This window comes from Salvelinus namaycush, chromosome 20, assembly GCF_016432855.1.
Source record: "Salvelinus namaycush isolate Seneca chromosome 20, SaNama_1.0, whole genome shotgun sequence".
In the NCBI taxonomy this organism is placed as follows: Eukaryota; Metazoa; Chordata; class Actinopteri; order Salmoniformes; family Salmonidae; genus Salvelinus; species Salvelinus namaycush.
Genome location: NC_052326.1, coordinates 34,594,074 through 34,620,551, shown reverse-complemented (window position 1 = coordinate 34,620,551; position 26,478 = coordinate 34,594,074). Strand labels below are relative to the sequence as shown.

The window sequence follows — 26,478 nt, the reverse complement described above, 5'->3', positions numbered from 1 at the left end:
GAGAGATCTACTGATTGAAGAATAAATGGTGACTCACCCTCTACAATTTCCTCCTGGTCGTCCATGAAGAACTCACTGAGGGGGGGCCTCTTGGGCCTCTTCAAGGTGTTGAGCAGCTGCTGAATCTTAGTGGACACCCTGCTGTTAACCGGGACACCTGGAGGGTGGGGGGTGGGTGGTCCGACAAACACTGTCAAACACACATACACACTCTCCCTGCCCCGATACACAAAGTCTTGATTTCACACACAACTCTGGCTTGCCTTATTTCGCCAGAACATTTCTCCACTCACAGTCTGCTAGTTTTTAATCCACATCATAATTTCCCACTGCAAGCTGGCCACTGGGGGTGGTCAATTCTTAAATTATTTTTAGAATGAAAGCCAGTAGACAAAGGGCTCCCTCTACACCAGGACTGGGAGGGTCAGAGTGAGGTAGAAGGGAATAGGAATCATTGGATTCATAACAGGAAAACACATGAGGATTCATCAGTTTCAGAGGATGGTTCTGGTTTCAGAGATCTACTATTCTCCCTAAAATCATACGGTACAGAGGGTAAGAACAAGTCACAAAGGCACAAACAGTACACAGACGTATATATTCTCATAGGGAATGTGTTACCTCTTCTGTTACCTATTGCCAGTCAAAACAACATGTGACAGGGTGGAAAAAGACCAGAAGAAAAGAAAGCAACATGGTTTGGTTAATGATATGGTGCCAGTCGGAAAGCAAAATGTTATTCAAGAAAAAATACTTATTACTTCAAAAAAGTTATTTTCAATGGAAATGCAAAATTGTATGAATCGACGAGGACACACACTCACAATCTCACACATACACACTTCCGTACTCCTACGTGACCCATCACACACACACACACACACACACACACACACACACACACACACACACACACACACACACACACACACACACACACACACACACACACACACAGTGACCTTAATAAAGATGCTATTCTTACCGTCGGCTGTCTCCATCATGCCGGAGCGACTCTGTCCGCGGCTCATCCCCCGGACCACGGGAGGGTTGTTGGGCCGGTCCACCTGAGAGAAGTCCCTGGCCTGGAGGGCCGCTGTTGTCACATCTGGGGGGGCACTGTTCTCTGAAGGGCCTGGGAGGAAGGCAGGGTGATTTTATCTGCTCAGTTTACCTAATATAGGGTGACAGGTCATGGCGTTCTAGTGTTGTGATCATGAGGACATATCTTACCGATGCGTGCGTGAGCCAGCATGTCAGCTATGACTGGATGATGTGGCTGTAGTTGTGGCTGGTACTGCGGCTGGTACTGGGGCTGATATTGGGGCTGATATTGGGGCTGATATTGGGGCTGATACTGGGGCTGATACTGGGGCTTGTACTGGGGCTGGGCTTGGGGCTGGGATGGTTGAGGCTGGGGCTTGCCCTCTCCATGGGACAGGGTGGAGGAGGCAGAGGAGGAGGTGGACGAGCCTTGGACAGAGTGGTTGATCCAGGAGTCAGGGCTCTGCAGACTGGGGGGCTGCAGCAGAGAGGGAGTGTCCAGAGCCTCCAAATCGGCTCCCACTGACGACTGCCTCAGCAGAGCACCCTCATTCTCTGAACCTGACGACGAGTCTGAGATAGGAGAAAGCGTAAGAGAGATGGAGAGAATTAGAAAGAGAGCGTGTGACATTAGGATTAAACTCTACAGTACTAACAATAAAGCTTACGTAGGCTGTTCCTGAGGAAATAGAAGCAGTCAGGCTGATTTGAGGGGGTCAGTCCTACGCTACCTGGTGGGGTACAGTTGATGACGGGCGACTGGACGTAGGTGGAGCGGCGTTTGGTGGGCATGGGCAGTGCCATCTTCTCCTCCTTGTGTTTGGCCAATGCAGCCTGCACCGTCTCTGTGTGGATATCTGAGGCAACAAGAGAGAGAGAGAGAGAGAGAGAGAGAGAGAGAGGAGAAGAAGGCAAGAGGAAGAAATGACCCTTTAGAATTTGGATGCTCAGATAGGGATGGAGAGGAAGAACTTGAACATGAGAACACCCACAGATAAAGTTGAGTTTTACAGATTTCTTCTGAAATCTAAGTGAAACTGCCAATGACGGAGACCTTTCAATAATCGTTATTCGATAGATATTGATGCATAAAGACAATCAGTGTTCTGTCAAAACAGTAAAAGCTGAAGTGACGTTTGACTTTTAACCATCAGAGGAGAAGAGACGCCAGTTAGGTCCTGCTGTAACAGGAAACCGCTGTTTGTGTGCTGGAGAGAGGGTCTATTACCATCCTCACCCATCCCTTACCTTTAGAAAGTATTCACAGCACACCCCTTGACGTTTTGGAATACTTATCGAATCAAAATATATTCATGTTTTATTTTCCATCGATTTTTTATAAATGTTCACATTTTTCTTTCACTTTGACATTACAGTGTATTTTGTGTACATCATTGACAAAAAATTGCAATTAAAATCATTTTTAATTGCACTTTGTAACAACAAAACGTGGAAAAAGTCAGGGGTGTGAATACTTTCTGAAGGCACTGTACATACACACATGCACGCACACACCACACACACAGGCACGCAGTCATGTACGCAAGCACGCACGCACCCACCCACCCACCCACCCAACCAACACCCACCCAACCAACACCCCCCCCCCCCCCCCCCCCCACACACACACACACACACACACACACACACACACACACAGAGAGAGAGAGGGAGGACTCGTGCAGAAGACACACTGGCACCCACAGATACATTTCTTCATGAGAGATACAATCAAAATACATAGCTACATGGAAGAGAATCTACATAAACCATCATCAAAAACAACACATTGCTTAACCAACACTATAGAATGTCACAAGATAACATTTGATTCTTCTAAATTTAGACTGCTATTCTGTTTCCATTCTTCCTGTATGCCCAATCATTCATCACCATAGAAACATGAGAGAATGACCATCACATATGTCTGAGAGGCCGAGAGGCGTCTCCGTGGATATAGGTGAGGTTGATGAACCTATATCCTATATCCACGTGTTAAAATGTTAACATTGTAAGGCGTCTCTCCTCCACCTCTCCGGCCCCACACGGCAACTAACAAATGAATAGCAGAGACTACACACATACACACTAGAAGCACCTCAGTCTAGCAACACACACACACTGGCTGCTACCTTCCACACACCCATGTAAATGCATATAGGCTACATACACGTGCACACAAGACAAGCCCTTCTGGATCTAAACATCAATAATATTGCTGACAGCTAATTCTACATCTCTCCATCCTCTTGCCCACACCCTCGCTGTCTTCCTTTCTCTGTACCTCACGCGCAAAGCAGTGCTGCCCTTTTATTGGTATTTGAGACAATTATGGGATTACGAGATTCTGCTTCAAAACTATATTACTGGTTATATTGATCGAAATTAAATCAAATACTGAGAGAATAGATCAAACCTAACATGAATGAAAAACTCAACATTATTGACTATGACTGGATTTCCTCAGGTGACTTTAAGTGTCTATTTAAAATGTAAACTTATTTAAAAAAATAAAAATAATAAAAAAATAAAAAAAATATTAAACTTATGTAAGGAGAGAAGTTGTTGCTCACCTGATCGGTAGCGGTCATCCCTGGTCCCTCCGCTGCGGTGCGGTCGTCGGGAGCGCCGATCATGGTAGCGAGAAGAGGAGCTGGGGGGAGGAGCCTGTGTGTGAGCGCTGACATGGGTGGAGCCAGAGGCGTTGCTAGGACCAGGAGCATGCGCGTCATAGGCAGGGGGGGGAGGTTCTACTGGGGAGCACAACAAAAATTAAGTAGATGATTAGGAGATCACAAGACAGTAAACAAAGTATATAGTATATAGAAGGTCATGTATCACAGATGTAGTACATGTATACAGATGTCCTTTCCATACAGAAAGGGCTCAGAACTAACAGAAAGGGCTCAGAACTCTCCACGCTTTCAGTTCTTCCCTTGACCCTTGACCTGACTAGGGCTGTGGCGGTCATGAAAATTTGTCAGCTGGTGATTGTCAAGCAAATAACTGTCGGTCTCACGGTAATTGACCGTTAATTAACATATTTAGCATCTCTGGGCTTCGACACACAGCCTACAAGCCACTGATGCAGACCTTTGAAACATTTCCATTTTGAAAAGTCTAATAAATCCATGTTATATAACCTACACCATCACAATACATCCATTATTTATTTTAGACTGGTCTAAAGATAAATGATATTTCAGAAGAACAGAATAGCATACTCTGAGTTGATTTAGGTTAGGCCCTAATCTGGCTATGCCATATGGCTGTGGGCTACACTAGTTAATTTAGCAGACAAGATTTGCTTAGAATTCCGTGGCATTATTTTATATTATTTTATAGTATGAAGAATACGATTGAACATAGCTGAATAAAACAGAAAGGATATTTTCTCCAAAACTATTTGAGGGAGTGCGTACATGCAGTTATTCTGTGTTGAGTGGTTAACAAAGAAGGTCCTCCTATATGTTTAAGTTAGAGTTATTTATGCAACTTTAGTTGTGATTAGGGTTGCAAAGGGTCGGAAACTTTCCGGTAATTTTCAGGGATTTTCACAGACATTTTCCATGGGAAGTTAAGCCCGGGAATTTGGGGAATTTTGCTTAAATTCATAAAAAAAGTTAGCTTATGACAGTGAAACTTTTTTGTGGGATACACATAAGGCAATTCTAGGTCTTGTGGCATATTTTGGTTAATCTATCCCCAATTCAATGCATGCACAGTGCATTCTTCCATCACATGTTCAGCTGATTCTCAAGATCTTGCACACTAATGAGATGCTATTGAGCCCACACTACTACACTGTCTGAGCCAAGGACTACATGCTTTCTGGTAAGTTTTGATTACAATACTGGGTGGGGTGAATATATTTTATATGACATAGATGATTTTTTGTTAACTTGTAAATAGTAGCCTACAGCAAAGTGTGTTTAAATCCTTTCTAACTTAACCATTTCTGCTAGTTAGATTTTGCTACCATGTGGGGTTTCGCTTGCTTGAGCCTGCTAACTGAGGAGTGTTTATTCACCTGTGTCCATATATATCTAATTTTAAAAAATGCCACGAAAATGCCACGGGCACTATCTGATGTGTGGAGACATTTCACTGCAGCTAATGTAGAAGGAAAAGCTGTGTATATTTGCAAATACTGTGCCAAATCATATGTGAAGAATGCAACAAAGATGCAGAAATATCTGGCCAAGTGCATAAAGTTCCCTCAGCACTCACAACCTCTGAGAAAAGTCCCTCTACTTCTATTCGAGGTGAAAATGATGAATCAGACACCTTATCGATAGCAACAGCTTATGGTCCTTATGAAAGTTTTTTTGACTCAATGGAGGAAAGTAGTCAGAGAAATGCTGATGAATGTCTTGCTCGAGCTGTGTATGCAACAACCACCTCTGATGCTCACAGGCAATGTGTATTGAAAGAGATTTCTGAATGTTCTTCGCCCAGCATACACCCCTCCAACCAGACATGCTTTATCTACTAATTTGCTGGATGCAGAGTTCAACAAGAGTTCAAGTGAAAGTCAAGCAAATCATAGAGAAAGCAGACTGTATTGCAATCATCTATGATGGGTGGTGGGTGGTTGAATGTTCGTGTGCAAGGAATAATTAACAACATCATCTCCATCCCTCAACCAGTATTCTGACATACCGGTCTCTACATTGCAGATGAGCTGAAGGCAGTCATCAACGACCTTGGACCACAGAAGATATTTGCACTGGTGACAGACAATGCTGCGAACAGGAAGGCTGCTTGGTCTAAAGTGGAGGAGTCCTACCCTCACATCACACCCATTGGCTGTGCTGCTCATGCATTGAATCATGGCACTGAAAACAATGGATACACTATACAAGAGAGCCAAGGAAATGGTTAGGTATATGAAGGGTCATCAAGTTATAGCAGCAATCTACCTCACCAAGCAAAGTGAGAAGAATAAGAGCGCCACATTGAAGCTGCCAGCAACACCCGTTGGGATGGTGTTGTCATCATGTTTGACAGTCTCCTGGAGGAGAAGGAGTCTCTCCAAGAAATGGCCATATCACAGTCTGACGATACGGACAGCCCCATCAAGAGGATCCTCCTGGATGATGTATTTTGGGAGAGAGTTGTAAGCAGCCTGAAACTCCTGAAACCTATAGCAGTAGCCATTGCACGGATTGAGGGAGACAATGCCATCCTGTCTGATGTTCAGACTCTGCTTGCAGATGTAAGAGAATAAATCCGTACTGCCCTGCCCACTTCACTGTTGATAAAAAAAAAATACATTAATAAGTGTGAAGAAGTCTGCCTGAAGCCCATAAAAGCCGCAGCGTACATGTTGGACACCAAGTATGCTGGCAAGAGCATCCTGTCTAGGGCAGAGATGAACAACGCCTGTGGTCTCATCACTACCGTGTCTCGCCACTTTGGCCTGGATGAGGGAAAGGTTCTTGGCAGTCTGGCGAAGTATACTTCCAAGCAAGGGCTTTGGGATGGAGATGCAATATGGCAGTAGTGCCAACATATCTCATCAGCCACCTGGTAGAAGGGACTTTGTGGATCTGAGGCACTTTCCCCTGTTGCCTCCATCATCCTCCAAATCCCAACAACATCAGCCGCCTCAGAGCACAACTGGTCCTTGTTTGGGAACATACACACCAAAGCACGCAACAGGCTGACCAATACAAGGGTTGAAGAATTGGTGGACATTCGTGCTAATTTGAGGCTTTTTGAGCCTAACAACGAGCCATCCTCAACAAGGTTGGAAAGTGACAGTGAAGATGAGGCCTCAGAGTCTGATGTTCAAGAGGTGGACATTGAAGAGGTCCAGGGAGAAGACTTGGAAGCCTGAGAGGAAGACAACCAAAGGTTTAGTTTCTAGACTATCATTTTACAGATTTTACGTTTTTGGGAGATGTGATGGATCATTGGGGATCATTCAATATTCCCTTTCTTTTGTTGTTCAGTGAAATCCTCCCATGTGAAGAGTGAACTTATTTAATTAAAGTTCAATTCGTAACTAAATTGTTTTTTACATTTCTATTGGAAGGATTTAATAATTTGCAATTATGTCTACTTATGATAAGGTAAAAGGTTTATGTTTCTGTCTCCATATGACATGGTAAATATATCCAATGCAAAAAAACATCTACATTTAAATGGTATTAATATTAATTCCCATATATTCCCGTTAATTCCCATATATTCCAGTTAATTCCCACGGAAAGTTTCCACCTCTTAATTATCCCCAAAATGTGCAACCCTAAAAAATGTGCAACCCTGTTGTGATACAAATGTTGGGCTATATGTTTTGATTTTGAATACATTCTAAGTCTGCATGATGCGACTCTAATGATGATTTGAAAAAAGTGGCATGAAAGGCATGAGCTCTGCTTTGTTTTTTTGCACAGGCTGTACACACTTCATCAGTCTCTCATTCACAGTTTGAACGGGAACTTCAAATCAAATCAAATGTTATTGGTCACATACACATATTTAGCAGATGCTATTGCGGGTCAGATGTTATGTGACGAAGTCAGTTAGTGATGCTATGTTACATCACAAGATAAAAAGAGTATTGCACACTCTCAAAAATAAATAATCCTATAATCTGATACAATCTTACAAAATGTCATTAGGTTCTACATGTGCTTTTACAACATACAATATTTTCATAAAATGTATAAATGTCACGATCGTCTTTCGGTGAGAGAGTGGACCAAGGCGCAGCGTGAAGTGAATACATCTTCTTTTATTTTAGCGAAGACGAAACGAAGAACACTGACAAACTATACAAAACAACAAACGACCGTGAAGCTACAAAACGAAAGTGCAGACACAAGCTACTAACGTTTAGACATAGACAATTACCCACAATAGCCTAATGCCTATGGCTGCCTTAAATATGGCTCCCAATCAGAGACAATGAATGACAGCTGTCTCTGATTGAGAACCATTCAGGCAACCATAGACATACCTAGACACCTACACTCAAACACATATACTCTACCAAAACCCCCTATACCATACAACCACCCAAGACGAGACAAATACAGACAAACATCCCCCCTGTCACACCCTGACCTAACCAAAATATTACAGAAAACAATGATAACTAAGGCCAGGGCGTGACAGTACCCACCCCCCCCCCCCCCCAAAGGTGCGGACTCCGGCCGCAAAACCTGACACAGAAGGGGAGGGTCCGGGTGGGCCTTCCTACGGCGGCGGCTCGGGTGCGGGACGTGGCCCCCACTCCACCATAGTTAATACCCGCTTTGGTGGCTCTGGCAGATCCTGGCTGACTGGCGGCTCTGGCAGATCCTGGCTGACTGGCGGCTCTGGCAGATCCTGGCTGGCTGGCGGCTCTGGCAGATCCTGGCGTATTGGCGGCTCTGGCAGATCCTGGCTGGCTGGCGGCTCTGGCAGATCCTGGCTGGCTGGCGGCTCTGGCAGATCCTGGCTGGCTGGCGGCTCTGGCAGATCCTGGCTGGCTGGCGGCTCTGGCAGATCCTGGCTGGCTGGCGGCTAAGGCTGGTCATGGCTGGCGGACGGCTCTGGCTGGTCATGGCTGGCGGACGGCTCTGGCTGGTCATGGCTGGCGGACGGCTCTGGCTGCTCCTGCCTGGCGGACGGCTCTGGCTGCTCCTGCCTGGCGGACGGCTCTGGCTGCTCCTGCCTGGCGGACGGCTCTGGCTGCTCCTGCCTGGCGGACGGCTCTGGCTGCTCCTGCCTGGCGGACGGCTCTGGCTGCTCCTGACTGGCGGACGGCTCTGGCTGCTCCTGACTGGCGGACGGCTCTGGCTGCTCCTGACTGGCGGACGGCTCTGGCTGCCCGGGACAGACGGGCGGCTCTGACGGCTCGGGACAGACGGGCGGCTCTGACGGCTCGGGACAGACGGGCGGCTCTGACGGCTCGGGACAGACGGGCGGCTCTGACGGCTCCGGACAGACGGGCAGCTCTGACGGCTCGGGACAGACGGGCAGCTCTGACGGCTCGGGACAGACGGATAGCGCAGGCGGCTCTGGGCAGACGGACAGCGCAGGCGGCACTGGGCAGACGGACAGTGCAGGCGGCACTGGGCAGACGGCAGACTCTGGCCGGCTGAGGCACACAGTAGGCCTGGTGCGTGGTACCGGAACTGGAGGTACCGGGCTAAGGACACGCACCTCAAGGCTAGTGCGGGGAGCAGCAACAGGACGCACAGGACTCTGGAGACGCACAGGAGGCTTGGTGCGTGGTGCCGGAACTGGTGGTACCGGGCTGGAGACACGCACCATAGGGTGAGTGCGTGGAGGAGGAACAGGGCTCTGGAGACACACTGGAAGCCTGGTGCGTGGTGTTGGCACTGGTGGTACTGGGCTGGGGCGGGGAGGTGGCGCCGGATATACCGGACCATGCAGGCGTACTGGCTCCCTTGAGCACTGAGCCTGCCCAACCTTACCTGGTTGTATGCTCCCCGTAGCCCGACCAGTGCGGGGAGGTGGAATAACCCGCACTGGGCTGTGTAGGCGAACCGGGGACACCATGCGTAAGGCTGGTGCCATGTATGCCGGCCCGAGGAGACGCACTGGAGACCAGACGCGTTGAGCCGGCTTCATGGCACCTGGCTCAATACTCAATCTAGCCCTGCCAGTGCGGGGAGGTGGAATAACCCGCACCGGGCTATGCACACGTACAGGAGACACCATGCGCTCTTCCGCATAACACGGTGTCTGCCCGTACTCTCGCACTCCACGGTAAGCATAGGGAGTTGGCGCAGGTCTCCTACCTGACTTCGCCACACTCCCTTGTAGCCTCCCCCCCAAGAAATATTTGGGTTTTACTAGCGGGCTTCCAGCCTTGCTTCCGTGCTGCCTCCTCATATCGCCTCCTCTCGGCTTTAGCTGCCTCCAGCTCTTCACGAGGGAGGCGATATTCTCCCGGTTGTGCCCAAGGTCCCTTACTTTCCAGTATCTCCTCCCAAGTCCAAGAATCCTGTATGCGCTGCTCCTGCTGCTGCTTAACACGCTGTTTGGTCCGAGTTTGGTGGGTAATTCTGTCACGATCGTCTTTCGGTGAGAGAGTGGACCAAGGCGCAGCGTGAAGTGAATACATCTTCTTTTATTTTAGCGAAGACGAAACGAAGAACACTGACAAACTATACAAAACAACCGTGAAGCTACAAAACGAAAGTGCAGACACAAGCTACTAACGTTTAGACATAGACAATTACCCACAATAGCCTAATGCCTATGGCTGCCTTAAATATGGCTCCCAATCAGAGACAATGAATGACAGCTGTCTCTGATTGAGAACCATTCAGGCAACCATAGACATACCTAGACACCTACACTCAAACACATATACTCTACCAAAACCCCCTATACCATACAACCACCCAGGATGAGACAAATACAGACAAACATCCACCCTGTCACACCCTGACCTAACCAAAATATTACAGAAAACAAAGATAACTAAGGCCAGGGCATGACAATAAAGATCTTTACAAAAGGGTTCCATCTAACCATAACAGAATATTATTTTCCTTTATTTAACTAGATGAGTCAGTTATGAACAAATTCTTATTTACAATGACGGCCTACCCCGGCCAAACCCGGACGAAGCTTGGCCAATTGTGCGCCGCCCTATGGGTCTCCCAATCACAGCCGGATGTGATACAGCCTGGATTCGAACCAGGGACTGTAGTGACACCTCTTTCACTGAGATGCAGTGCCTTAGACCGCTGAGCCACTCAGGAGCCCTATGTCATCAAGACATTGTAAACAAGGGAGCAGCTTTAGTCATTTCCGAGAATAGCTGATATTTGTATACAATCATTAGTGGGCTAAAGAGGGAAGTGGTGGCTGTCAGGAGAGGATAATGGTCTTTCTCTGAACTGGACTGGAGGAAAGTCTGGAAAGACTGGGGGTACCACTAAGAGGGAGCAGTGAGCACCAAACAGCTATGATTATGAACATCATGATGATTTTTGTAAATAAACTAAAACCAAACAAAACAAGTAGTTGGATATGGAAGGTATGTTCTCATAGGCCTAAGTGTCACATGGATCAAATTCTATAAGTAGGAAAAGGGAAAAGAGGGGAGATGTTGTATCCAGGATAAGAGGATAGGTCAATGTTTCTTACCTGGTGTTTGCATGAAGAAGGGAAGCAGAAGTTGAGTCTTTTTCTTCTCATATCCCTTCTGAGTGATGTCACCTGAGAAAGAAGAGAGTGATGTTTACTATTGTGTTCAAACAATCACAACATGCAACACACACACACACACACACACACACACAATACTAGTTCCACAGACAGTACACATACATACAGTTCCTTCAGAAAGAATTCACAGCCCTTGACTTATTCCACATTTTGTGGTGTTACAAAGTGTAATTAAAATGAATGGCATTGGAAAACCTCCCTGGTATTTGTCGTTGAATTTGTGCTTGAAATTCACTACTCGACTGAGGGACCTTACAGATAATTGTATGTGTGTGGTACAGAGATGAGGTAGTCATTAACAAATAATGTTAAACACCATTTTTTAAATTATATTTCACCTTTATTTAACCAGGTAGGCTAGTTGAGAACAAGTTCTCATTTGCAACTGCGACCTGGACAAGATAAAACAAAGCAGTTCGACACATACAACAACACAGAGTTATAAATGGAATAAACAAACATCCATCAATAATACAGTAGAAAAATCTATATACAGCATGTGCAAATGAGGTAGGATAAGAGAGGTAGGCAATAAATAGGCCATGGTGGCAAAGTAATTACAATATAGCAATTAAACACTGGAATGGTAGGATGTGAAGAAGATGAATGTGCAAGTTGAGATATTGGGGTGCAAAGAAGCTAGATACATAAATAAATAAATAAATAAAGTATGGGGATGAGGTAGATTGGATGTGCTATTTACAAATGGGCTAAATGGTACAGGTGCAGTGATCTGTGAGCTGCTCTGACAGCTGGTGCTTAAAGCTAGTGAGGGAGGTGAGAGTCTCCCGCTTCAGAGATTTTTGCAGTTCGTTCCAGTCATTGGCAGCAGAGAACTGGAAGAATTGGCTTTGGGGGTGACCAGTGAGATATACCTGCTGGAGCGCGTGCTACGGGTGGGTGCTGCTATGGTGACCATTGAGCTGAGATAAGGCGGGGCTTTACCTAGCAGAGACTTGTAGATGACCTGGAGCCAGTGGGTTTGGCGACGAGTATGAAGCGAGGGCCAGCCAACGAGATCATACAGGTCGCAGTGGTGGGTAGTATATGGGGCTTTGGTGACAAAACGGATGGCACTGCATCCAATTTGTTGAGTAGAGTGTTGGAGGCTATTTTGTAAATGACATCGCCGAAGTCGAGGATCGGTAGGATGGTCAGTTTTACGAGGGTATGTTTGGCAGCATGAGTGAAGGATGCTTTGTTGCAAAATAGGAAGCCGATTCTAGATGTAATTTTGGATTGGAGATGTTTAACTTGTTATGGGGCAGCATTTTCACGTTTGGATGAAAAGCGTGCCCAGAGTAAACTGCCTGCTACTTAGTCCCAGTTGCTAATATATGCATATAATTAGTATATGTGGATAGAAAACACTCTGAAAACTGTTTGAATGATGTCTGTGAGTATAACAGAACTCATATGGCAGGCAAAAACCTGAGAAAAAATCCAACCAGGAAGTGGGAAATCTGAGGTTGATCGTTTTTCAACTCATTCCCTATTGAAGATACAGTGGGATATGGGTCATGTTACACTTCCTATCGCTTCCACTAGATGTCAACAGTCTTTAGAACCTTGTCTGATGCTTCTACTGTGAAGTGGGGCCGAATGAGAGGGGAATGAGTCAGAGGTTTGTCAGAATGCTTTGCGCTCGTGACACTCGTTCACGTGAGAGCGAGCTCTGTTCCATAGCTTTTCTACAGACAAAGGAATTCTCCGGTTGGAACATTATTGAAGAATTATGTTAAAAACATCCTAAAGATTGATTCTATACTTCGTTTGACATGTTTCTACGGACTGTAATATGGCTTTTCGACTGAACTTTTGCCTGGACCTGCCCGCGCGTCGTGAGTTTAGATTGTGTACTGAACGCGCGAACAACAAGGAGGAATTTGGACATAAATGATGGACTTTATGGAACAAATCAAACATTTATTGTGGAACTGGGATTTCTGGGAGTACATTCTGACGAAGATCATCAAAGGTAAGTGAATATTTATAATGCTATTTCTGACTTATGTTGACTCCAACATGGCGGATATCTTCTTGGGTTGTGTTGGTCTCTGAGCGCCGTACTCAGATTATTGCATGGTTTGTTTTTTCCATAAAGTTTTTTTGAAATCTGACACAGCGGTTGCATTAAGGAGAAGTATATCTTTAAATCTGTGAATAACACTTGTATCTTTTATTAATGTTTATTATGAGTATTTCTGTGATTTGACGTGGCTCTGTGCAAATTCACGGGATGTTTTGGAGGCAAAGCCAAATGTAAACTGAGGTTTTGGGACATAAATATGAACTTGATCGAACAAAACATACATGTATTGTGTAACATGTTGTCCCGTGAGTGTCATCTGATGAAGAATATCAAAGGTTAGTGATTAATTTTATCAATATTTCTGCTTTTTGTGACTCCTCTCTTTGGTTGGAAAATCGCTGTATGCTTTCTGTGACTAGTTGCTGACCTAACATAATGATATGTTCTGCTTTCGCCGAAAAGCTTTTTTGAAATCGGACACTGTGGTTGGATTAACGAGAATTGTATCTTTAAAATGGTATCTAATACTTGTATGTGTGAGAAAGTTGAATTATGAGATTTCTGTTGATTGAATTTGGCGCTCTGCAATTTCATTGGCTGTTGGCGAGGGGTTCCCCAGTCCTAGACAGGTTAATGTGAGTCTGGAAGGAGAGTTTACAGTCTAACCAGACACCTAGGTATTTGTAGTTGTCCACATATTCTAAGTCAGAACCGTCCAGAGTAGTGATGCTGGACGGGCGGGCAGGTGCGGGCAGCAATCGGTTGAAGAGCATGCATTTAGTTTTACTTGCATTTAAGAGCAGTTGGAGGCCACAGAAGGAGAGTTGTATGGCATTGAAGCTCATCTGGAGGTTAGTTAACATGGTGTTCAACGAAGGGCCAGAGGTATACAGAATGGTGTCGTTTGCGTAGAGGTGGATCAAAGAATCATTAGCAGCGAGAGCGACATCATTGATGTATACAGAGAAGAGAGTCGGCCTGAGAATTGAACCCTGTGGCACCCCCATAGAGACTGCCAGAGGTCCGGACAACAGGCCCTCCGATTTTACATACTGAACTCTATCGGAGAAGTAGTTGGTGAACCAAGCGAGGCAATCATTTGAGAAACCAAGGATGTTGAGTCTGCCAATAAGAATGTTGTGATTGACAGAGTCGAAAGCCTTGGCCAGGTCGATGAATACGGCAGCACAGTAATGTCTCTTATCAATGGCGGTTAAGATATCGTTTAGGACCTTGAGCGTGGCTGAGGTGCACCCATGACCAGCTCTGAAACCAGATTGCACAGGGGAGAAGGTACGGTGAGATTCAAAATGGTCGGTAATCTGTTTGTTAACTTGGGTTTCAAAGACCTTAGAAAGGCAGGGTAGAATAGATATAGGTCTGTAGCAGTTTGGGTCAAGAGTGTCCCCCCCTTTGAAGAGGGGGATGACCGCAGCTGCTTTCCAATCTTTGGGAATCTCAGACGACACGAAAGAGAGGTTGAACAGGCTAGTAATAGGGGTTGCAATAATTTCAGCAGATAATTTTAGAAAGAGAGGGTCCAGATTGTCTAGCCCGGCAGATTTGTAGGGGTCCAGATTATTGCACACAGTGAGTCCATACAACGTATTATCTGACTTGTTAAGCACATTTTTACTCCTGAACATATTTAGGCTTGCCATGACAAAGGGGTTGAAGACATTTCAGATGTTAATTTTTGATTAATTTTCAAAACATAATTCCACTTTGACATTATGGGGTATTGTGTGTTTTTATCAATTTTAAATTCTGGCTGTAACACAAGAAAAGGTGGAAAAATTCAAGGGGTGTGAATACTTTCTGAAGGCACTGTAGGTTACTATGTGCACCAAACCGACAGTGGACAAATAGACTCATTTGAACAAAAATGAGCGTTTCATGACACAATTGTAACCACTTCTTTCCAAACAACAGTGTGTTCTTTATTTAAAATGCAATTGCTACACTGGAGAAACTGTGTGTCGGCTATGTGATCATTTTGTTCATACTGTAGCGCGCACACACACACACACACACACACACACACACACACACACACACACACACACACACACACACACACACACACACACACACACACACACACACACACACACACAGACACACACACACACGCTTAGTGGTTGTCTTTTCCTGTCTGAATTCTTCACATCTCAAAATCTGTTTGGGAAAAATATATACAATATTTATACTTTAAGGCACTTTGATGGCAGTTCTTTTCCCACTTTTTTTTACCCCGACTCTTATTCTCTGTGGATTACATAAAAATAATTCCAATTCAGATTTTATTATGTAAGAACATTTGTTCACCGTATTTTCAAATAGCACCTGACAAATCAGGCAAACCCATAAACCCTGGAATGGTGAAGGCAAACGGGGTAAGAAACATAATTGAACTGCCTGTAGTTGGATTCCCAATTCCCACATCAGACTTTAGCAACCCTGGTAATGACCCTCTATGCTCAACAAGGTGTGTGGTATTACCCATCTGTTTAAACACAGGCCTTTTATAAATCACTTCCATTTGAGAGAGAGGGGGGACAGAGATTAAGCAAATGAAAGGAGGAATGAAAAGGGGGAAAGGGAAGAACAACAGAGATGACCAGAAAACAGTGATAGATTAAAGTAGCTAGCTGCTAGTGATTAGCGGCAGTGGTCTGACGGAGAGAAGGACGGATGGAAAGACATGAGCTGGATGATGAGTGTTGGTGTCACTCCAGTGACAGGATGAGAGGAGGAAGTGGAGGGAAAGAGAGGACTAAATATGGAGACACATGGATGCCAATGTAGGATGGTATGAATCAGAGATATACACAGAGAGTGAGGGGGAGGACAGAAGAGGAGAAGAGAGGAGAGATAAGGGAGAGGAAGAAAATGGGGAAGGAGAATGATTGAAGGGAATTTAGGGGAGGAAAGGATGGGTACACAGAGGTGGATGAATGTAGAGGTGGGGTGATGGCAGGTTATAGTGAACATGTCTATTGTGTCTCAGTAAGCGCTCTACTTTCTCGTTCTCTTTTTCTCACTCTCTCTCTCTCTCTCTTCCCTCTTGCCTGACTGAGTTCTCTGCCTGAGAATCTGGCCTTGAAGCAGAGCAGACTCTCTGCCAACCGCCTCCGTAGGCACTGCTGCCACACACACACACACTCTCTCCCACGCATACACAATCCATCTGGAGTGCATTCACCTCTTTATCCCCCCTGTTGAACACAGATGATAAATATGCCCTCCCTCAAGCCCTCTGTTCTACCTCCTCCCCCACCTCCCTCCCTCCCCCTGTGAACAGCTGTTGAACGAACCCCTGACCACCCTGCAGAGTCTGAGATAACATTTCAATAATGTTTCGATAAAGGCTGAGGGTTTCCGTTGTTTTACGGTTAGTTGAGATTACAATTCAATAACACTTCGATAAGGGCTGAGGGTTTAGAGTGTCTGACGGTTCACGTAATCTGAACGGGTGATCTCTTTATCTGAGGCCAGAAATGAGATTCCTTCTGGGTAGTATCATCTCGAAGAGCTCTCAGCGGGCAGTGGACCTAAACCCAGATTACAGATTAGAAGCCTGGCTGAGGAAAAGGCAGGAAATGCCAAGGTGAGTTTTAGATGTTCCAGTGGTCTCCTTCTATAGGGACTCTAAAGGGATTACAGGGCTTCTCCCTGAACAGACACAGTCCATAATATACACATAGGGATTCAGTATACAAATACGTACTGTAGCCTACACAGAGACACAGTTCAATAGGTCTATTTTATTTAGATGCACATTGAAACAGAGTAAATTACCCAAATGTAGGTGTAACTGATGTGAAATGGCTAGCTAGTTTGCGGGGTGCGCGCTAATAGCATTTCAATCGGTGACGTCACTCGCTCTGAGACCTTGAAGTAGTTGTTCCCCTTGCTCTGCAAGGGCCGTGGCTTTTGTGGAGCAATGGGTAACGATGCTTCAAGGGTGGCTGTTGTCGATGTGTGCAGAGGGTCCCTGGTTCGAGCCCAGGTAGGGGCGAGGAGAGGGAAGGAAGCTATACTGTTACATAGGGATGCATCAACATGGACATTCTGGGACAGACAGTGGTACATGGTAACATGTTTCTACTTGATCACACAGCCAGTTCCTAAAGAAGAGCCAGCGTCACGGTTTCATGGTTTCCCCAGCAGCTAAAGCCACGTTGGTCTCGAGTCTCGAGTCCAGACAACACGACTGTTGAAGATTTAAGCTGGAATTCAACCGGAACTTCTAAATCAATATTGACGCAGTGTCTTTAAATCTAAACTACTTCTGTGAACACACACTTCTTATTCTGGAAGCATCTACCTGGTAGTAGGTTTTACAGTGGCCAAAACCATTCCAAAACCATCCATTCAGTTTCTATATAAATACAGCAATGCAGGTTTGATTGACGTCTAAAGCTTGGATTGAATCGGTACAGATATCCATCCAGGACATGCTACTGTGCTTTTCAAACACACCTTAGACAGCGCAGTAAGATAAAACATTATCTGCAACGATTGAATTCCAGCCCAGGTCTGTTGGTTTGCCTGGTGTATGATATCCCAACAGCTGCTGGTACCATTCTGGTCTCTCTCTATAGACAACACGGGTGTTGATGAAGACTTATGCTTCTTCTGCCTGGAGGGGGGGATTAGATGTTTTATTCTAGGGGGGAGAGATCAAAGCATCTCCCCCTCCTCACCCATACGCCCCCTCTTCACTCCCCCCTTCCACACACGACACACACACTTGAATTGCATTGAGACTGTTCACTCTGTCTGCATAGCAATTAGCTAGCTCCCTCCTCTGTCTCTCTGTCTCTTCCTTTTCCCATTGTACTGTATCTCACTGTTTCACGGCAACACTGAGACATATCTAAACATATGCTGGTTGATAATATACACTTATGACACAGAAACATACACACACATGGAAAAAACAGGGAGAGAGGATGAGGACGGGGATTCCCAGTCTATATCACTCACCATAATATACTGAACAAAAATATAAAGGCAACATGTAAAGTGTCGGTCCCATGTTTCATGAGCTGAAATAAAAGATCCCAGAAATGTTCCATGCACACAAAAAAGCATATCTCTCTCAAATTTGTTTACATCCCTGGTTGGTGAGCATTTCTCCTTTGCCAAGATAATACATCCAATTGACAGGTGTGGCATATCAAGGAGCTGTGCTGGGGACAATAAAAGGCCACTCTAAAATGTGCAGTTTGTCACCCAACACAATGCCACAGATGGCTCAAGTTTTGAGGGATTTCTGTCTGTAGTAAAGCCCTTTTGTGGGGAAAAACTCATTCTGATTGGCTGGGCCTGCGCCCCTGCCCGGCGATGTGAAATCCATAGATTAGGGCCTAATGAATTTATTTAAATTGACTGATTTCCTTCCATGAACTGTAACACAGTAAAATCTTTTAAATTATTGCATGTTGAATACATATTTTTGTTCAGTAAACTACATCCATTTGTTTTGAGTTTTGTTGGAAGAGAAGGATTGAGGTCTTGTAAACATTTAATTATAAATAGCATACCCATGTAGACACTAGACAACACTTTCACTGTATATTGACAACACACCCACATATAAAGAACTTCCATACAATTTCCTTTACAACTTAACTAGATCTAATAACATCAATGTACTATAAAGAGAGAGGAAGAATGTGCGATACAAAAGCAAGTATACCGGAAATCATGTCACAACAGACAGAGGCTTGATCTCACTGATATGACTGCAGACAAGTAATGATGAGTAGGAACCTGGACACAAGATGACATACAGTGCCTTTGGAAAGTATTCGGACCCCTTGACTTTTTCCACATTTTGTTACGTGACAGCCTCATACTAACATATATTAAATTGTTTTTTCCCCCCTCTTCAACCTACACAAAATACCCCATAATGACAAAGCAAAAAACAGGTTATTAGAAATTTTAGCAAATTTATAATAAAATAAAAAAAGCTAATAACACATTTACATAAGTATTCAGACCCTTTACTCAGTACTTTGTATAAGCACCTTTGGAAGAGATTGCAGCCGAGTCTTCTTGGGTGTTCTGCTATAAGATTGGCACACCTGTATTTGGGGAGTTTCTGCCATTCTTCTCTGCAGATCCTCTCAAGCTCTGTCAGGTTGGATGGGGAGTGTTGCTGCACAGCTATTTTCAGGTCTCTCCAGATATGTTCGATCGGGTTCATGTCCGGGCTCTGGCTGGACCACTTAAGGACATTCAGAGACTTGTCACAAAGCCACTACTGCGTTGTCTTGACTGTGTGCTTAGGTTCGTTGCCCTGTTGGAAGGTAAACCTTCGTCCCAGTTTGAGGTCCGGAGAGCTCTGGAGCAGGTTTTCATCAAGGATCTCTCTGTACTTTGCTCCATTCATCTTTTGCATCAATCCTGACTAGTCTCCCAGTCCCTGCCGCTGAAAAACATCCCCACAGCATGATGCTACTACCACCATGCTTCACCGTACCGATGGTGCCAGGTTTCCTCGAGATGTAACGCTTGGTTTTCAGGCCAATCTTGGATTCATCAGAGCACAGATTCTTGTTTTCATGGTCTGAGAGTCTTTAGGGGCCTTTTGGCAAACTCCAAGCGGGCTGTCATGGGCTGTCATGTGCCCAGGAGTGGCTTTACTGAGGAGTGGCTTCCGTCTGGCCACTCTACCATAAATTGGTGGAGTGCTGCAGAGATGGTTGTCCTTCTGGAAGGTTCTTCCATCTCCACAGAGGAACCCTGGAGCGGCCATCGGGTTCTTGGTCACCTCCCTGACCAAGGTCCTTCTCCCTCGATTGCTCAGTTTGGCCGGGCGGCCAGCTCTAGGAAGAGTCTTGGTGGTTCCAAACTTCTTCTGCTTAAGAATGATGGAGGAAACTGTGTTCTTGGGGACCTTCAATGCAGCAGACACTTCTTGCTACCCTTCCCCAGATCTGTGCCTTGACCAAATCCTGTCTCGGAACTCCACGAACAATTCCTTCGACCTCATGGCTTGGTTTTGCTCTGACATGCAATGTCATCTGTGGGACCTTATATAGACAGGTGTGTGCCTTTCCAAATCATGTCCAATAAATTGAATTTACCACAGGTGGACTCATAAAAAGTTGTAGAAACATCTCAAGGATGATCAATGGAAACAGGATGCACCTGAGCTCAATTTAGAGTCTCATAGCAAAGGGTCTGAGTACTTACAGTACCAGTCAAAGGTTTGGACACACCTACTCATTCAAGTGTTTTTCTTTATTTGTACAATTTTCTACATTGTAGAATAATAGTGAAGACATCAAAATTAGGAAATAACACATATGGAATCATGTAGTAACCAAAAAAGTGTTAAACAAATCAAAATACATCAAATGTTGGATATTCTTCAAAAGTAGCCACCCTTTGCCTTGATTACAGCTTTGCACACTCTTGGAATTGTCTCAACCAGCTTCATGAGGTAGTCACCTGGAATACATTTCAATTAACAGGTTTGCCTTGTTAAAAGTTCATTTGTGGAATTTCTTTCCTTCTTAATAACTTCTTATGGCTGCAGCCCGGCGTCGGTACACTTATGACAACAGCCACTTCAAGTGCAGGGCGCGAAATTCAAAATATATATTTTTTAAATATTTAACTTTCACACATTAACAAGTCCAATACAGCAAATGAAAGGTACACATCTTGTGAATCCAGCCAACATGTCCGATTTCTAAAATGTTTTACAGCGAAAACAGCACGTATATTTATGTTAGCTCACCACCAAATACAAAAAAGGACAGACATTTTTCACAGCACAGGTAGCATGCACAAAGCCAACCTAACTAACCAAGAACCAACCAAACTAACCAACAAACAACTTCATCAGATGACAGTCTTATAACATGTTATACAATAAATCTATGTTTTGTTCGAAAAATGTGCATATTTCAGGTATAAATCATAGTTTACATTGCAGCTACAATCAGAAATTGCACCGAAAGCAGCCATAATAATTACAGACACCAACGTCAAATACCTAATTACTCATCATAAAACATTTCTGAAAAATACATAGTGTACAGCAAATGAAAGACAGGCATCTTGTGATTCCAGCCAATATTTCCGATTTATTAAGTGTTTTACAGCGAAAACACAATATAGCGTTATATTAGCTTACCACAATAGCCAAAAATACAAGCCATTTCCCAGCAGTAAAAGTTAGCGATCGTGACAAACCAGTAAAAGATATATAATTTTTGACTAACCTTGATATTCTTCATCAGATGACAGTCCTATAACATCAGGTTATACATACACTTATGTTTTGTTCGAAAATGTGCATATTTAGAGCTGAAATCAGTGGTTATACAATGTGCTAACGTAGCTACTATTTCCCACAACGTCCGGATATTTTTCGGACACATTTTATGACACACATATTCTGACCAAATAGCTATTCATAAACATAACTAAAAAATACATGTTGTATAGGAAATGATAGATCCATTAGTTCTTAATGAAATCGCCGTGTTAGAATTCTAAAAAATAACTTCATTACGACATCCAGCTTCGGTATAGCTAGAGTACCCAAAACTTGGGCGCCGACGACTAGTTCACATCTACGACAGATATATGAAATAGCATCATAAAATGTTTCTTACTGTTGCTGATCTTCCATCAGAATGTTGGACAAGGGGTCCTTTGTCCAGAACAATCGTTGTTTGGATTTAGAACGTCCATTTTCCCTCTTGAATTAGCAAGCACACTAGCCAAGTGGCACGAATCTCTCCATCGTCAACAAAGTCAGAGAACGGAACACGGCAAAACTCCCGAAAAAATTTCAATAATCTGATTAAACTATATTGAAAAAACATACTTTACGATGATATGGTCACATGTATCAAATAAAATCAAAGCCGGAGATAGTAGTCGCCTATAACGGCAGCTAAACAGAAGGCAAATCCAGGTACCACCTCGCGCTCTCCAGAAAACCGGAAATGGGGGACACGTCATACAAAGAGCTTGTATTCCACTTCAGACCAAGATAAACACTAAATTTCTTCTCTCACCGCCTCTTGACATCCAGGGGAAGGTCTATGAAGTGCATGTATACTCATACGTATCATGCCCATTTATAGGCAGGAAGTAGAACAGAGCATCGATTTCAGACTTTCCACTTCCTGGTCAGGAAGTTTGTGCCAAATGAGTTCTGTTTGACTCACAGATATAATTCAAACGGTTTTAGAAACTAGAGAGTGTTTTCTATCCAATAGTAATAATAATATGCATATTGTACGAGCAAGAATTGAGTACGAGGCCGTTTGAAATGGGCACCTTTTATCTGGTTACTCAATACTGCCCCTGCAGCCCAAACAGGTTAATGCGTTTGAGCCAATCAGTTGTGTTGTGACAAGGTAGGGGTGGTATATGGAACATAGCCCTATTTGGTAAAAGACCGTCCATATTATGGCAAGAACAGCTCAAATAAGCAAAGAGAAACGATAGTTAATCATTACTTTAAGACATGAAGGTCAGTCCATCTGGAAAATTTCAAGAACTTTGAAAGTTTCTTCAAGTGCAGTCACAAAAACCATCAAGCGCTATGATGAAACTGGCTTTCATGAGGACCGCCACAAGAAAGGAAGATGCAGAGGACCTCTGCTGCAGAGGATAAGTTCCTTTCAGTTACCAGCCTCAGAAATTGCAGCCCAAATAAATGCTTCACAGAGTTCAAGTAACAGACACATCCCAACATCAACTCTTCAGAGAAGACTATGTGAATCAGGCCTTCATGGTCAAATTGCTGCAAAGAAACCACTACTAAAGGACACCAATATGAAGAAGAAACTTGCTAGGGCCAAGAAACAGGAGCAATGGACATTATACCGGTGGAAATCTGTCCATTGGTCTGATGAGTCCAAATTTTAGATTTTTGGTTCCAACCGCCTTGTCTTTGTAGGTGAACGGATGATCTCCGTATGTGTGGTTCCCACCGTGAAGAATGGAGGAGGTGGTGTGATGGTGTGGGGGTGATTTGCTGGTGACACTGTCTGTGATTTATTTAGAATTCAAGGCACACTTAACCAGCATGGCTACCACAGCATTCTGCAGCGATATGCCATCCCATCTGTTTCGTGCTTAGTTGGACTATCATTTGTTTTTCAACAAGAAAATGACCCAACACACACCTCCAGGCTGTGTAAGGGCTATTTGACCAAGAAGGAAAGTGATGGAGTGCTGCATTATATGACCTGGCCTCCACAATCACCCGACCTCAACTCAATTGAGATGGTTTGGGATGAGTTGGACCGCAGAGTGAAGGAAAAACAGCCAACAAGTGCTTAGCATATGTGGGAACTTGGAAAAGCATTCCAGGTGAAGCTGGTTGAGAGAATGCCAAGAGTGTGCAAAGCTGTCATCAAGGCATAGGGTGGCTACTTTGAAGAATCTCAAATATAAAATATATCTTGATATGTTTAACACTTTTTTGGTTACTACATGATTCCATATGCGTTATGTCATAGCTTTGATGTCTTCACTATTATTATACAGTGTAGAAAATAGTAAAACATAAAGAAAAACCCTTGAATGAGTAGGTGTGTCCAAACTTTTGACTGGTACCGTATGTAAATAAGGTACAGTTGAAGTCGGAAGTTTACATACACCTTAGCCAAATACATTTAAACGCAGTGTTTCACAATTCCTGACATTTAATCGTAGTAAAAATTCCCTGTCTTAGGTCAGTTAGGATCACCACTTTATTTTAAGAATGTGAAATGTCAGAATAATAGTAGAGAGAATGATTTATTTCAGCTTTAATTTCTTTCATCACATTCCCAGTGGGTCAGAAGTTTACATACACTCAATTAGTATTTGGTAGCATTGCTTTAAATTGTTTAACTTCGGTCAAACGTTTCGGGTAGCCTTCCACAAACTTCCCACAGTAAGTTGGGTGAATTTTGGCCCATTCCTCCTGACAGAGCTGGTGTAACTGAGTCAGGTTTGTAGACCTCCTTGCTCGCACACGTTTTTTCAGTTCTGCCCACAAATGTTCTATAGGATTGAGGTGAGGGCTTTGTGATGGCCACTCCAATACCTTGACTTTGTTGTCCTTAGGCCATTTTGCCACAACTTTGGAAGTATGCTTTAACTTTCTGACTGATGTCTTGAGATGTTGCTTCAATATATCCACATGATTTTCTTTCCTCATGATGCCATCTATTTTGTGAAGTGCACCAGTCCCTCCTGCAGCAAAGCACCCCCACAACATGATACTGCCACCACCGTGCTTCACGGTTGGGATGGTGTTCTTCGGCTTGCAAGCCTCCCCATTTTTCCTCCAGACATAACGATGGTCATTATTGCCAAACAGTTCTATTTTTGTTTCATCAGACCAGAGGACTTTTCTGCAAAAAGTACGATCTTGTCCCCACGTGCAATGGCAAACCTTAGTCTGGCTTTTTTATGTCGATTTTGGGGCAGTGGCTTCTTCCTTGCTGAGCGGCCATTCAGGTAATGTCGATATAGGACTCTGTTTACTGTGGATATAGATACTTTTTTACCTGTTTCCTCCAGCATCTTCACAAGCTCCTTTGCTGTTGTTCTGGGATTGATTTGCACTTTTCGCACCAAAGTATGTTTATCTTTAGAAGACAGAACGCGTCTCCTTCCTGAGCGGTATGACGGCTACGTGGTCCCATGGTGTTTATACTTCCTTACTATTGTTTGTACAGATGAACGTGGTACCTTCAGGCATTTGGAAATTGCTCCCAAAGATGAAGCAGACTTGTGGAGGTGTACAATTTTTTTTCTGAGGTCTTGGCTGATTTCTTTTGATTTTCCCATGATGTCAAGCAAAGAGGCACAGAGTTTGAAGGTAGGCCTTGAAATACATCCACGGGTACACCTGACTCAAATGATGTCAATTAGCCTATCAGAAGCTTCTAAAGCCATGACATCATTTTCTGGAATTTTCCAAGCTGTTTAAAGGCACAGTCAACTTAGTGTATGTAAGGGAAGTCCCCCCCCAATTGTACAAAATAACATGGCAACTTATTGGCACCGAGCGCAGCATATACACGATGGACAAGTACACTACTTCTGGCGGTGTTTCATCCAAAGTTGATGGCAAATGCCATATTGCAAATGAGCTGTGTAACACTCCAAAATTCCTATAGTGGGCGAGTTTGTTCTATCTAAATTTTTCATAGGCTTTATGTAACGCAAGTCAAGACCCAAGAGTAAAATTTTGAGATTTTGAAAGTTTTGGCAAAAACTTATCACCCCCTTAAAAAAGTGCTTTCTGGACCGTTTTTCGAAATTCTTTCGAGTTTTATGTCAATTACACATGTGTAAGAACTATATGAAAATACTTTTTTCAAATTTTATTAACATAATTTTTTTTGAAATTTTATTTGAACTTAAGGTATATGTTTTGTGCATTTGGAATGTGATTTCATAGGAAGTCAAAAGTCAAAAGTCAAAAATGTCAAAAATTTGGAAAAAACGTATCACCCCCTTTAAAAAAGTGCTTTCTGGACCGTTTTTTGAAATTCTTTCGAGTTTTATGTCAATTACACATGTGTAAGAACTGTATGAAAATACTTTAGTCACATTTATTATCATAATTTTTTATAAATGTTTACTTGTACTTAAGGAATATGTTTTGTGCATTTGGAATGTGATTTCATAGGAAGTCAAAAGTCAAAAATGTCAAAAATTTGGAAAAAACGTATCACCCCTTCATAGTCGAAAATAACATTTTTTTTTAAAAGGCCAAAATGAAGCATTTAAAACTGTATTGAAAATCGTGCGTGGTAACCCAAAACATGAAACAGAATATTTTTTGACTTTTTTTGAAAACCTCCATAAATCACTCAGGCCAGCACCCATTGATTTTTGCCCGTAGTATAGTGCTCCCAGAGCGGGTATGGAAGTCTGGATCCCCCCTAAAAGCATTTAAGGCTCTGTGTGTCTTTAAGCACCATACTTTTTCATTCCATCCTTGCTGTGTGTGTCTGTGTGTGTGTGTGTGAGCTTTTCTTTGACATCTGATTAGAGAAATGACTGATTTACACTTCATGAGGGTTGCCTAATCACACACTTAAAGTTTTGGAAAGATCTGACTTTTTTAACCCTTTGAAACAGCACCTATGACCCCATTTTAAGGCACTTCCGGTTGGCACAGGAAGCTATAAGTAAACACCTATCCTGATCGG

The 26,478-nt window shown here is 43.7% G+C and overlaps 1 protein-coding gene across 1 annotated transcript in view; it reads right to left on the bottom strand.

Moving 5' to 3' along the window:
* LOC120064778 (disco-interacting protein 2 homolog B-A-like) overlaps positions 1 to 26,478 on the bottom strand; it is an 82,552-nt gene that overhangs the window by 24,791 nt on the left and 31,283 nt on the right. The window contains exons 2-7 of the mRNA XM_039015382.1: positions 11,164 to 11,235; positions 3,618 to 3,797; positions 1,776 to 1,901; positions 1,234 to 1,617; positions 986 to 1,135; positions 38 to 157 (exon numbers count right to left, since the gene is read on the bottom strand). Coding sequence (XP_038871310.1) covers positions 38 to 157; positions 986 to 1,135; positions 1,234 to 1,617; positions 1,776 to 1,901; positions 3,618 to 3,797; positions 11,164 to 11,235 — 1,032 coding nt within the window. The remainder of the gene's footprint in view (positions 1 to 37; positions 158 to 985; positions 1,136 to 1,233; positions 1,618 to 1,775; positions 1,902 to 3,617; positions 3,798 to 11,163; positions 11,236 to 26,478) is intronic.